Here is a 14,313-nt window from a genome sequence, read left to right as displayed (position 1 = left end):
GGGTGTAGCTGCTTCCCTTGGCTTCTTGCAGCTGGCAGGGCCACAGGAGGAGGAGGAGGAAGATGAACGGGGGTGGGGGAGGCACGATGCTACTCACTTACCTGCTCCCAGCCTGGCTGCACCAGCGCTCCATCCTCCAGCCCCAGGCAGAGCCAGGAGTGGCTCAGGTTGGCCCATGGAGGGCAGAGCCTGGAGCTGGCCCTGGATTGGGCCAATCAGAGGCCCCGCCCCATCTCCAGGACGCCCAGGTGCTCACAGTTGCCAGCCAGCTGGTTGTTAAGGCGACCAGGGCCCTAAAAATAAGCTTCAAAGAGCCTCCCTCTGCTGGCGCCTGCGGAGTTGTTATGACAACCGGGCCACCAGGTCCACAGAACTTCTCCTACCCTCTCAGGGGGGGCGATCCCACCTTGGCCTCAGCCCTGCAGGAGGGATCACTGCTGCTTCCCTCCAACTGCCCCGAAGTCTTGGCCTTGGCCTCCCTCTGCCCCAACAAATTCCTAAGAACAAACACCCAAACCCATCAAAGTACTTTTCTGTATGCCCTTTGCAAAAGATGTAAGAAATTCAGAAAAAAATAGAGAAAATGTAAAATTGCTGCAACCCAGGGCTCTGAGATACTTGGTTATGTGGGTATACAGGTATGGTATGTACATCTGTATAGCTTTTGGCACTATAATGTCTAACAATAATTGCTAACATTGCTAATGTTAAATGCTAACTTGACAGCAGGTTCTATGCTAAGCCATTAAAACATCATTTAATTTAGTCCTCACAACAATCCTGTGAGCAATAATAGTCCTCTTCTTCCCTCTATTGTTAAGAGGAAGAATTTGAGGCTCAGAGAGGGTAAGTCACTGGCCCAAGGTCACACAGCTGTTAAGTGGTATGGCCAAGATTCAAAGAGGGCAACCTGCTTTCTTTCTTCCAAGAAATGGTCATTGTTATGGGCTGAATTGTGTCTTCCCCCAAATGAAGGACCAATCCCTTGTACCTTAGAACGTGGCTACATTTGGAGATAGGGCCTTTGAAGAAGTATTTAAGTTAAAATAAGGTCACAGGGGTGGGCCCAAATCCCATATGCCTGGTGGTCTTATAAGAAGAGGAGATCAGGATGCAGACACACAGAGGGAAGACCACATGAGGACACAGGGAGGAGACAGCATCTCCAAGCCAAGGAGAGAGGCCCTAGAAGGAACCAGCCCCGCCCACACCCGGATCTCAGACTTCCAGCCTCGAGCTGTGAGAATGAACGTAGTTTAAGCCCCCCGCCTGTGGACAGTACGAGGCGATGGCAGCCCTGGGGAAACTGACACGGCCTTACTGGGAGTACCTACTTGAGTCATGAGCGGTCACCGAAAACGATTCTGCAAAGGCTGGGTCATTTCCTATTATTGGTGGATGTGCCAAATCGTATTCCACAGGTTGCACGTTGCTGCTCATCTCTCCCGGGGCCTCCTCACCACTGTGCTGTGCCTTGGCTCTCCCCGCCCACGTCCTTTGAGCTCCTTGAAGCTCTGTCCCCTTGCCATCCACAATCTGACTGCTCTCTGCTCCTTGAGACACCCCTCCTGGCTGCCGCCCATCTCTCCACAGCCCCTCCCTCCCCCAGGCACTTCTCCTCGAGCCTGTACAACGGATGTGGTTCTGGGGTCGGTCTGTATCATGTCCTTTTCCACACTCCACTGGGTGACGCCTTTCCAAGGCTCCCCAACTTCTGTCCCAAACTCCTGGCCTAATTCAGCCCTCCCTGGAGGCTGGGAGTGTGGAGGGATGGAGGTGGGGGCTCAGTGACCTTACCTTGGTCTCCAGCCGTCCTATTAGTTCTGCCAGACGGCTGATCTGGGCTTCCAGACCCTCCTCCTTGGGTTCTGAGGTCACTAGGAAAGAGGAACAGAGACTCTGATGTTAGGTCTCTGGGATAGGAGCTCCCAGCCTCCCAAGGGGTGGAACCTGCCCCCTCCCTCACATTTTCCAGGTCCCACCTAAGCCACTGTCAGAATTCCTTCCAGGACCCCCACCCAATGCCCCTGAGCCTGGGCCAGCACAAGGTCTTACCAGAAGGCAGGCTCCTCTCTTGTTCCGTGGCCATGAGCTTGTGGCTGGGCGCGTAGGGGGCAGTGGGGCTTCCATACCAGGTCTGCACCATGCCAGGGCCAGGTTTGCTGTGATTCTGGCTGCAGTGGGAGTGGGAGAAACACATACTATGAGGGAGGCCATAGGGGCCTGACCACTTTGGGCAACGTTAAGCACCCACTGTGGGCTGAAACACGCTCAGTTTATTCCATGGAGCCCATCCCTGTGAAGGTCAAGACCATGCAGCCAGCGGGGCAGAGTTGGGATAGGGACTCAGCCCATGACCTGTTCCTGGGAGGTTCAGTTCCAGGCCTCCGCCCCCACCCGATGGCTCACAGCGTCCCCCCTCCCTGCCTGCCTCACTAGGAGCCAATTTGGTGTCCTGCGGGGTAGGGGTATGGGGGCTGGGTTTGTACCTTTTTGGAGAAAGGGAGTCTAAAGACATGGCCCAAAGTAGGCATATGACAAGATAGTGAAATCTGTGATTCTGACCAAAGCCAGGTCGTGGCGGGAAGGGCCGGGCCTGACAGCCTGACCCCAGCCCCACACGCACCCTGAGTGCCCACACGCACAGCCCCCGACAGGCACCCCTCGCGCCAAGCACTGTGCCTGGCACAACAGCAGGGCTCAACCCGTGCTCAGCGAATGTCTCAACACCCATATGCAAAGAGATGCTGGGAAACTCAGCACAGGCGTCCACATGTACACTGACACATGTCCACATGCAACACACACACACTCCCATGTGCAGGGCCCAGCCCTCTTCTGCCTTCGGGCAGCACTGCCTTGTATGTTCTGGAATCTGTGAACCTGAACGCTCACAAGGTCCCCTGTGCAGAGGGCACACCCGGCTGCCCTGCAGTACCAGAAGGACGTGGGGTCTTTGAGGTGTCAATCCTGGCAGCTCTACAGACAAGCAGCAAGTTAAACGTGGCCCTCAGACCACCACAGGGGCAGCAGGAGGCCCTGGGGCAGTAGCATTAGAACCAGGCAATTGTGCCTTAGAACATGGCACCCCCGGGGCCTGGAAGCAGGATGGCCTGAGGGGACTTGCAGCCAGGGGAGCTGAAAGCGCTGAGACTTGAGGCAGCCTGAGGTGGGAGTGTCAGTGTGGAGATGTGCCTGCCCCTGCCAACATCCAAAGTAAGGCCCCATAGTGGGGGCGGAGATGTGGTAGAACACAGAACTAGGAAAGTAGAGAACTGGCTGCGAAAATTGTGCCGCCGCCTTATCTGTTCTACAGCCGGGTGAAAATGGCAGCTTTTTGATCAAGACAGTGAGAGAAAAGGCAGGCAAGCTCAGTGTCAGCTTCCAGAGCTGTGGCTAACTTTGGGGACCCTCAGAATCACAAGACCGAGCACCGATGCAGAACCCTGGGCTCTGCTCCCAGGGATCCAATCCAGAGGGCACAAGCAGGGGCCCCAGGGATCCGCATTTCCCATTTCCCAGGTGATTTGGCTGCAGGTGCTCAGAGCAAACACATTTTGGGAACAGTATCATCGAGCAGCTTTGCAACCACATCTGACTGGGACCAGCCCCTCAGGCACTGAAAACACACACTCCCATCCCCACCCCACAGCAACTGACACCTGCCAAGCCGGGCGTCTGCCTGGGAAACCTGTGGCCACACATGGAAATGCGAGGATCAGGAATGCTTGGCCCAGACACCTGGCTCTGGCTCCTGCCTACCTTTATTTCTCCTTTCTGCCAGGCCCATCAGATGTTCTGGAAAGAACAGGCAAGGAGAAGTTTGTCTCATCTCGGGACAGTAAATGTGAGAGCTCATGGCCCCCCAGGGCCGGAACTGCTGAGCCAGGAGAACTGTCCCTGTCTAGACACAAGACTTGCCATCTCCCCTGTGTTCCAAGCAAAGAGGGGCGACCCCAGAAGCTTTCCCATGGTTTCAAGAGCACACAAACAAGGCCTTAATTGACACTAAATAACACTTGGAGAAAATCACTCCATTTCACTTCTCTTCAGTCCTTCTGTGAAGGTCTGATCTGGTGCTACTCTGCCTCCAGTGCCTTGGTCCGGTGTCACAGTCTCTCTAACAAAGAGGGGACAGGCCTCAGGATTCCAGCTGACAGCAGGTGCTTGGTGTTAGTGACTTCATTTATGGAACGCGATGCTTGTTTTCCAGTTACGGTAGCCACAGTTACTGAAATTTATTTCTAGTTTTGTTTTCAAAAATAGGTCAAGCAATAGAGTAATCTCAGGCAGACAATGAAGTGAGTGGTATGGAGATGGGGCAAACTGATAAGAGTCTAGGAAATGGTGGTAACTGTATATACGCACTACATGTGTGTGCTGCATGCACACCAGCCGTTCCTAGCGTACGTTTTCTCATTTAACCCTCACACACACTGGGGAGGTAGGTATATAATTGTCTCCATTTTACAAGTGGAGGCACAGAGGGTACAGCAGCTTGCCCAAGGTCACCCAGCTCTCAAGTACATGAATATCCCTACCCAAAGCAGCAGGCTGGCACGTGCACATGTATGTGCATGGCATGTCCCCATGTGACCCTGCAAGGTTCCCAGGACGTACCGGATCTGGCTTGTCTGATCTTCAATGGCTTCCACTGCACTCTCCACAGAACTCAGCAGCGACTGGATCTGATTGGCTGTCTCCTTCAGGAGGAAGCGGGTCACAAACTGGTCCACATTGCTCCCGCACTCGTACACCTGTGGAGGGAAAAGAAGGGACACAAAGGGTTAAAGAGTTGGGGAGGAAACTTGGGTGTGAGGTCTGACAGAGTTGGGGGAACACCTGAGGTCAGTGTTTTTGCCTTGCAGTGGGAAGGGGTCCCCACTCCACTACTGCCTATGGACTCAGACCCAGGTTTGAACTCTGGCTTCACCACTTATGAGCTCTGTGACCTCTACAGCCATACCAGCAGGCACTGTAGTATCGATCTTTCAAGGTCATAGTGAGGATTAAATGACAAAATGCATATATGAGTAAAATACCCAGCACAGTGCCTGTCATATAGCAAATACTCAATAAACGGTAGCTGCCATGATAAAGATGATGGTAGTGATGGTGATAATAGTAAAGATGGTGGTATTGGCAATAGTGAAGGCAGTGATATAATGGAGGTGGTGGTGTTAATGAAGATAGTGGTGGTGACGGTGGCTATGATGAAGTGATAATAATGGTGGCGGTGGTGGTGGTGATGATGATGGTGGTAGTGGTGATGATGTGGTGGTGGTGGTGATGATGATGGTGATGGTGGTGATGGTGATGATGGTGATGGTGGTGGTGGTGGTGGTGGTGATGATGGTGGTGGTAGTGGTGATGTGGTAGTGGTGGTGATGATGTGGTGGTGGTGGTGATGATGATGGTGGTGGTGGTGATGGTGGTGGTGGTGGTGGTGGTGGCGGCGGTGGTGGTGATGATGATGGTGGTAGTGGTGATGATGTGGTGGTGGTGGTGATGATGATGGTGATGGTGGTGATGGTGATGATGGTGATGGTGGTGGTGGTGGTGGCGGTGATGATGGTGGTGGTAGTGGTGATGTGGTAGTGGTGGTGATGATGATGGTGGTGGTGGTGATGGTGGTGATGGTGGTGGTGATGATGATGATAGTGATTAGTGGGACTGTTCCTGAGGTGGTGGTTGTCAGGGGTAAAGGATTATGGGAGAATTCACAACCTCCTCTCCCCCTTCCTCTTCCAAGGAGGACTCTTTGGGCTCCTAGGCCTTCACGCTGCTACTCAGAGAAATGACAGGAGAGAGAGAAAAGCAGCGGAGAGCTTAAACTGGCTCCCCAAAGAAAGTGCCTGAGACTCAGTGCTCAGAGGGAGGGGCGAGAGGGGGACCTGGGAGAACCTCAGGGGGAGACAAAAGCCACCAGGAGAGAACTCTGGGAAAAAGATAGATGAAGAGGGGTTTCTACAGCAAAGACATTTCTTAGGGTTTCTGGGACCAGCTGCGTTTCTTTTGGCTGCACAAGGCTTTACAGTGGAAGGGAGAGGGTGCTGGGTTAGCCAGGTCACTGAAGGGTGATAACAATCAAAATGGCGCTGTGTTGGGGGGTGCTGGTCCCAAAGCCCTGGGCTGCTCTCCTGCCTCCCCCGCCAGGCCCAACCTTCCACAGACACCCGCCCGGGGGACCTTGGAATTCCGCCCAGTCTCCGGCGAGGCATGGGAACACAGGGCTCTCAAGGAAAGCAAATTAAACCATCCATCACTCTGACTGGGAATTAATTAGAAATAATTACACTATGGGAAATGTGGCGAGAGAGAGAGAAATGGAGTCTGGGGTAGGGAGCAGGGATAGAGGGATGGGGTGCAGAGAGGCTAGAAGGAGGGGCACACACCGACGGGAGGTGTGGAGGTGGGCGAGCTGGGCCGATCACCAGGCCGGGCACGCTGGGGAGAGAACGAATCTGTGTGGGAGTTTCTGGGAGCCCAATGCATTGCAAGATGCATTATCTTTCCTAGCAGACATGTGAACTCACACACAAGCCACTGATCGATGGGCTCTGGACAAATAGCCAAACATGAACAAGATCCATAGTTTAAAAAAAAATTAAACACAAGGAGAAAGGCTGCCAGAAGCCATCAAGAAGAAAAATGAGCTAAAGTAAGTGAGTTAAAAGCACCCAGATGAGTGCCTGAGGGTGTGTCTGGTCAGGGGTCAGGAAGTGTAACTGGTTAAATTCAAAAAGACAAGTTATTTTCAGAGGAGTAAAAATGCAGCTTTTGCAGATTTCTCCTCCACCACCATCGATGCCTCAGCTGAACCCGGCTCCACAGATTCCAGAGGAAAGGGATTAGATCTAGGAATTTTGCATGACATGGAAAAATTACTCGTTTGCAGCCTAACAGGGAAATATTCAGAGATCTGCAAATCTATGAAATTTTGCCAGATGAGCATCGTTCCTGCAAAGAATGCCTAGGAATTTCTCCCAGAGCATCTCAGGTGAATCGGAGAGGGAATTCTTGGACAGAAAAATTGTGAAGTGACAGTGATCAGCCACATGAAGCCATAAGGTTGCAGAAGTCAGGAAATAAAAAACATTAATCACTAACTGTTAAATTTTAATTCTGCCAGGTTAAGTCAATAAAGAGTGTGAAAGTATGGAAAAATAACCAAAAATCTCAAAACTCTCTTTAATTCCACAAAAGGGAATAGGAAGTATTTTTATTAGCTAGGTTTAAAAATAGAATTATGAACATTAACAATGTGTGTTTCAGAAGTCTCTAGTGAAATGAGAACTGGAATGTTCATCTTTGAAACTATAATCAGTGCTGTAAACACAACAGACCATTTGAAGACAAAACTGTCAGAGACGAAGGAAGCATGCAAACATGGGACGCATACAAGGCACTGACAGCAGTCAGATCATAACAATAAGGAAAAGCAGCCTAAATCCCCCCATTTAAGATGCAGCCCCAGATTTGACTAAGTGAGACCCACATAAACCAAGGAATTTACAGAGTCTGTACAAAGATTCAGTGACCAAATCTGATCAGATGAACAGGGTAAGTAAGTGGTAACGTCACGATCAAGGTAGACGGTAAACGAGAAAGAGTTACACGAGAAAGGGACCAACATAGTGACAAAAGGCATAACGCATGACAAGGGCCTAACGTCACTAAGTCCTCACGCAGTGGGAGAGGACAGCTAAGCATGGCTGTGGGCCCTCAGACGTGTACAGCCACTTGGCAAAGCAATGTGGCTTTATAGCAAGAGCCTTAAACTGCTCATATTCTTTGACCCAACAAATTCTCCACTTCTGATAACCTAGCCTTAAGAAATAATGCTAAATGTGGGCAAATATTTATGTCCCAGTATTATTCATAATAGCAAAAACCTGGAAATCTAATATGCCCAACAAAAGAGGGCTAGGAAGTAAATTCAAATATTATTATTTAAATTGATGCTTTTGAACAGTTTTAAGGGGAAAGGTGTTAAAAATCTTAGGTAAAAGCAGAGAAAACTTGTTTGTACACAGAACAATATCAAATATATTAAAGAAATAGACAGAAAAAAGGCTCAAAGGTAATAAACTAAAATGTGAATAGCAGTTAGGGACAGTGGGAATTAGAAATGACTTGACATTTTTCTTTATACTTTTCTCTACTTCCTGAAATTTACATGTTCAATATGTATATTTACATAATAAAAATATTAAACCAAAGGTCTATAGGTATCGAGTTACATGGCTAAAAATATAAAAAGAAAAAACATTAAAAACATAAATTGTAAAACAATTTAGTGTGCGTAATTAGCTCATCATTGTCCCATAGGACAGATAAATTAAACGAAAATGCAAAAGACGTTGTGAGGAAAAAGTGTGAAAGTCTTTAAAATGGGAAGAAAAAGAAACATTACTGGGTTTTTTGTTTACTATCAACTTCTGGCTTTTCTACATCTTACCTTTTGTTGGAGCGACTTTTAAAACTTGAAGATGTAAGAAAAATTGATAATAATGCAAATAATTTTCACATGAGTTTTCTCTGGCAGAACATAATGGATTATTGCCCTGTGAACAGGGCATTTACTCACAGACTCACTACAGAATTCCTGGTTGCCTAGATACCTGGTGTGTGTGCTTTGAATTTTCCTTTGAGCCAGCTGTAACATCTTACTGGTTCTCACATTAATGAGTTAAATAAGATCTTAGACATATGTGCATTTTATATTTGTCCAAGAGACATGGTTTTACCTTTTTGCAAAGCTGTCTTTTAACAGCATAGGTTTCATAACAATGAAAGAATAACTTTTAAAATTTTACATTCTGAAAGCATGATCCGTATCTTCTCAAGCACCCATGAGATACTTGAGAATAAAAATGAATAATATGTTATAAAGAAATCACAACACATTAAGAAAAAGAGTGAAAACCTTACCGGTCACTCAGTTTTATCCTCACGGCGTGAAATAAGAAATGGTGAGGACACAGACTATTAGAGAGTGAGTACCATTAAAGTCTACGGCTGCAGCGAGCATACCATTCAAAGTGAATGTGTAAATTCCAACTTTATTGCCAAAAATGTAAGCGTTCTAGTTCACATGTGAATAAAGAATGGCGACAGCAATAAACCTAAGGAAACGGGAGGAAGAAAATAATGACAAAAACTAGAAATACAGTAGAAAACATCATGAAATTTAAGTGAATGTGTTAGAGGCTTGTTATTAGAATGACCGATGAAAATGAGAAAAACTCTCAAAAATATAAGTTTTTAAAATGTAGCAAACTAGGACAAAAATTAAAACAAGAACTGAGCTATAACAGCAGATGTTTTACTGAACTTAACGGACATTAAGTAAGTGCCTATTTTGTGTTGTTTTAAATTTTAAAGAAATCCTAAGACAATGCATAATTAATCATAAAACTGATCATGGCCATAATAGTTTTTTAAAAACTATACTAAAGTGGACATAAAAAGTAAAAAAAAAAACCCCAAAACTAAAACTAGGATTGATCTTAAAATAACTATTAAAATAATCCCCTCCTGTTTGGTACCCTGACCCAAGCCACACAGATAAATTCTTTCTATTTTTGAATAGAAAAGTAATCCTGTTAGAGAAATCGATTTACACCCAGAAAATATTCAAAACCACCTATAATTCATTCCCAGATGATCATCGATTCTCAGTGCCCAATAAAGACAGAGATAAAACGCTCAGCTGGTGACAGGGATTCAGCAATATGATGAAAGAATAATGCCCCAATTAGGATTTATCACAGCAAGCTAAGCTAAGGCAGTACAATAGGAGAGAATCTAATAATAGAATCCACCCCATCAATAGCTTCAGAAAACTCACATGATCATTTTACAAAGACCAAAAAGGCATTTGAAAAAATTCACTATCACCTCCAAAGACAAAATTTAATGAAGGAAATGTAAATATAATTCTTGAACAGGCTGAAGAGGGTTCTAAAATAAGAGCTGGTACTAATGTCATAATTAGTGGAGGAGTACTAGAGAGATGCACTTGATAATCAGAAGCAAAACAAGGATGCCCGACCTAGCGCCATGGTGATGTTTAGGATTTGGGGGAAATGCAAGAGGGCACACCAGAGAACCAAGAGGAACACGTCACAAATGAAGGCAACCACTGTAGTTCACAACTGGTGCTCTGGCTGCGTATCAACCAAGGCAAACGAGTCAGCTGAGACCCACAGATGCAAGAGATATGTGTGAAGTAACTGACGAGCTGCACTGCTCAGCCCAAAAACTGATCAGGAAACACGCCTAATTTCTGAGAGCAAAAGCTCCCAAACTGGTCCGCGTTGTGTTGGCAGATGCTAAAATCCTCTGCTGAATGAAGACTTAGGTCATATCTCTGAAGAGTGTATGACCAAAACCAAGAAGCAACTACAGATGTTATCAATGGCTCTCGAGAATGTTGCTGAGAAGCGGCCCCATTCCAAGATGAGGAAACTGAGGCTCAAGGAGGTGGTTTCAGCCCCGAGCAGTCCCATGTGGGTGTGCGGTGCACCTCTGGGGCTGGCGCCCCAGACTGGGGGACTCGGATTCTAGAGTCTGGTCTCCCATGCTCCGCTGCAGTCCTCCGCCTGCCTTGTTGCTTTCCAATACACAACAGTCTACGAAGGTGAAGGATGAAAGAAGTCCATTTTACATGTTATTAAAAGAGACTTTAAAACACCAAGACTCAAAACAGCATGACACTGGGGACGTGGTAGCGGAGGCGCAGGGTGGGGCTCAGCTACTTCAGGGTACGGGAAGAACGGGCTTCCCAAACACACTGCGGAGCAGGAACTGAGTAGCACCTGAGAAAATGAACAGAGCTGGTCTTCCCCCTGCCTACGCATACAGCAGGCGCCTAATAATAACACAAGTACCAGGCCCTATGCTAAGCAGCCTGGAGGCCTTCATTCAGTCCTCATGAGGATCCTACAAAGTGAATGCTCCCATTCCAGGGATGGAGGAACGGAGGCTCAGCAAGGGAAGTGACTGGGTCCCGGTCCTTCACCCAGCAGATGGGGCTGGCCTTTTCTGAGCTCCCACAGGTGTATGCACGCCCTTGGGCACCTAGGTGTCCCTCACAGCACAGCCCACTCCCAGCAGGCCTTGGGCTATTGCCCAAGAGGCTGCCCCTACTCCTGGCTGACTGACACTCCAGTCACTCCTGGGTGAGCTTGAAGTCCCATGCTGTGTTCTATACCTCTGGACACATCCCTGACTCAGTTTCCCCTCTCATTCCAGCCAACGGGTATTGCTGTCTAGGTAGGACTCTGCAGGGTTCACCCTTCTGAACCTCAGGAAATTTACTGCACCTCTTCCCCATGGATGCAGAGAAGGAACACACCCTGCCTGTCCCCTCTGGAAGTGGCCAGCCCACTGCAGGCACAGACCCAGAGGCAGGAAATGAAGCTTGGGCGTGGGCTGCTTCCACCCATATGAGCTGCATGAAGAAGACGAAATGGCCGCCAGCCCTCAACCCTGGCCTTATCTCCCACCTTCTGTCCTCTTCCAGGTCCTAAATGCAAACGTGGAGGAGACAAGGCTGCAGGCAGAGACTCTGGAGCCCCACAGAGACACCTCTCCAGCACATGCAGGGAGTCCTTGCACCCCTAATGACTCTACTGCCCAGCTCACAGCTTCAGGCCTGGACACGCGTTCTTATACCAGACACCACCCGGTTCCTCGGTCCAGGTCACATGGGTGAACCTGTCCTTCCCCTTCCCCTCTCGTAACCCTGCTGTAGAAGGGAACATGATTGTCAGGTATGAAAACTTGTCCAAGGAGCCCTGAGGGCCTGGGCTGCCTGCTGCTCCCTTTCCAGGACTCCATCCTAGGACTATGCCTGATTCTGGGAAAGGGTCTCGCCCTCTAAACCAGATACCCAACACCAGAAGGACAGGGCCATTCACAGAGCTACTCTACTCACTTCACAGTTTACTTCAGCTCCCTCTAGGAGCCCCACACCAGAGCCAGGCCCACCCAACACTTGTCACCACAAACCCAGGAGCCCGTGGGTGTGGATGCTACAGAGGAAATCTGGAATCGAAGCTTGGACCCCCAGGGGCACCCACATCTGCTGACCTTCTTGGTGTAGCCCATGGCCTTCAAAACAGAATGATTCAAGGTCTCCAGGGAGGCCAAGACATCTTCATAGTCCCCCATGTGACCCACAAAGTAATCTGGGGAAAAAGGAAGCCAAAGTCAAGGATCATAGGAGGAGTCTGCCCCTTTCACCAATCCCACCTGTGCCCCCCGCTTCCCTCCCTGGTTCCCCTCCCCCCACACCTCTTGGTCCCTGCAGAGCCCAGCTGGGTACTTACCGCACAGCTCCTTGGTGTCCACGTGGCTGCAGAGAGAACAAGGGGAGAGGGGGACTCAGAAGCCGGCCTGTCCCATCCCCCTGCCCTCCCCCTGCTGTGCGCAGGGCCCATGCAGCTGATAAAAAACACCTGCGTGCCTTCTCACTTCATTTCAAGCTCTGGTTCCGTAAGCCCCACTTCAGAGGTGAGGGTGCAGCAGGTGAATGGCCCCACCCCCTCCAAAGGACCAAGCAGGGACCTCTGCCCATCTGACCCCCTCATCACACCCGTTGTCTCTCCCAAAGTCTGCTGACTGCATCTTGAGCAGATGGGACCAGGAAGGGGGCAAAGGCAGGGCCCGGGAAAGGGAGGGCCAAGGGATGAGGGGCATGACTACTACAGGCTGAAACAAGTCTCTCCAGTGACACTCTGCCTTCTGGGCCCTAGGCCTGGGCCTGCCTCCTTGATTGCGCCCCAGTCCAGGGTCTGCATCCTAGTCCTACAGCCTGAACGGAGGTGGATCCTGCCCTTCCTCAAAGGAGGTTGAGATGAGAGCCAGCCCTGCCTGGGAAGGTCGCCTAGCGAAGCCACCTCGGGGCCCAGATGTGACTGTGGCCTGTGCTTGATGGGCGCCCAGGGGCCTGGGCATCTGTAGGTTCCAAAACCTTTTCCTTCTGGGCCCCAGGTCCCTCACCGAGAGAGGAGGGCCCTGCCTGCAGTACTGTGCTCTGCGCAACCCAGGTTCAACCTGGTGCTCCTGGGAAAAGGCTCCTGTGGCCAAGTAAATCTGGGTTCAGAGGCTTTGCAAGCTGTCTTGGAGGATCCCCTCACTGCGTGTCAGAGTAAAAGTTCTGTTGCAGAAAGGAAGCCTGTTTCATGGTGCTTAAACTAGCATTTCACCAATCTTTCTGATTCACGTGAACTGTTTTGGTCAGAAAGCCTATTGAGCATCCCCAGGAGCGAATGTGCAGTTCCTATTCTGGGGCATGTCGAAAAAAATATTCCTAAAGGTCTTGAGTGTTTTGACCTTCTATGTCAGTGAGTCCTCCCCGCTCCCCACTCCCATACAGTCATGGTTAAATTCTCAACCAGCAGCTCTTTCTCTGCCACTCATCTGGCCCAAGACAAAAGGCACCAAATGAGAATGAATAATCCCTGGGCTTCAGCCCTTTCCAAGCTCCGCAGGGGCTGCAGAAACCGCTCAGGGCCCCCCAGCTACAGAGCCCCTCCCTAGAGTCTGCAGGAGAAGCTGTTTCTTTCAAGTGACCTTCCCCGGATCCCCACGCCCGCTCTGCCTGTCCCCAGCCCCTGTCTCTCAGGACACTCTCAGCCCCAACCTCTGGTCCAGGCCACCACCGTGCTCGGCCGCCTTGCAGATGGGCTGGTGGCAGCTCCTTGTTCCGGGGACCCTGACTTATCAAACCTGCCCACACATGCTCCCAGGAGCTGTGGCCTTCATCCTCCAAGTGGGCCTGACGAAGGGGACCAGGTGTGGGATGGAGAAGGGGGCTCATCCCGCTTGGGGAACCCCAGGGAAAGGGCATTAAGATTGGGGCAGGGTCGGAGTAAGCGTGAGTACAATTCGCTCTTGACTTACGGAAATTAGCTCTTGATTTCAGGATGGGTCGGTGCAGGAGTTTTTGGTTGATTCTGAGGTGTGGGATAGGGTTCTGACTCGGTTGAGTTAGAAGTAGGGCTCAGTTTAAGAAGTAGAGTTATGGGAAAGTAAAGCATAGGGAATATAGCCAGTAATACTGTAGTAAGTCTGTATGGTACTGGGAGGGGACTGGAACTATGGGGGTGGACTCTTTGTAAAGTACATGATTGTCAAACTACTATGTTGTACTCTTGAGACCAATACAAACTAACACTGAAAATAAACTGTAATTGAAAGAGAAGAACATAAGCAGAGTTAGGATCAGCATTTGGTTAGTTAGATTTCAGCTGGGATCCCGTGAAATGAAGGTGGCAGCGTCAGTGTTGGGTCCAGGAAGAA

At 49.5% G+C, this 14,313-nt stretch overlaps 1 protein-coding gene across 3 annotated transcripts in view; it reads right to left on the bottom strand.

Annotated features, from left to right (window-relative positions):
* The window catches only part of NECAB2 (N-terminal EF-hand calcium binding protein 2), a 29,134-nt gene that overhangs the window by 6,850 nt on the left and 7,971 nt on the right, over positions 1 to 14,313 (bottom strand). For all 3 annotated transcript variants that reach the window (XM_090259313.1, XM_090259314.1, XM_090259315.1), the window contains exons 4-8: positions 12,339 to 12,364; positions 12,100 to 12,197; positions 4,621 to 4,757; positions 2,056 to 2,174; positions 1,798 to 1,877 (exon numbers count right to left, since the gene is read on the bottom strand). In XM_090259313.1, the coding sequence (XP_090115439.1) occupies positions 1,798 to 1,877; positions 2,056 to 2,174; positions 4,621 to 4,757; positions 12,100 to 12,197; positions 12,339 to 12,364 (460 nt within the window). The remainder of the gene's footprint in view (positions 1 to 1,797; positions 1,878 to 2,055; positions 2,175 to 4,620; positions 4,758 to 12,099; positions 12,198 to 12,338; positions 12,365 to 14,313) is intronic.

The sequence above is a fragment of the Furipterus horrens genome, unplaced genomic scaffold (genome assembly GCF_987537825.1).
Source record: "Furipterus horrens unplaced genomic scaffold, mFurHor1.1.pri manual_scaffold_13, whole genome shotgun sequence".
Lineage (NCBI taxonomy): Eukaryota > Metazoa > Chordata > Mammalia > Chiroptera > Furipteridae > Furipterus > Furipterus horrens.
The sequence above is the reverse complement of the archived record's forward strand: the minus strand, read 5'-3'. Positions and strand labels throughout refer to the sequence as shown.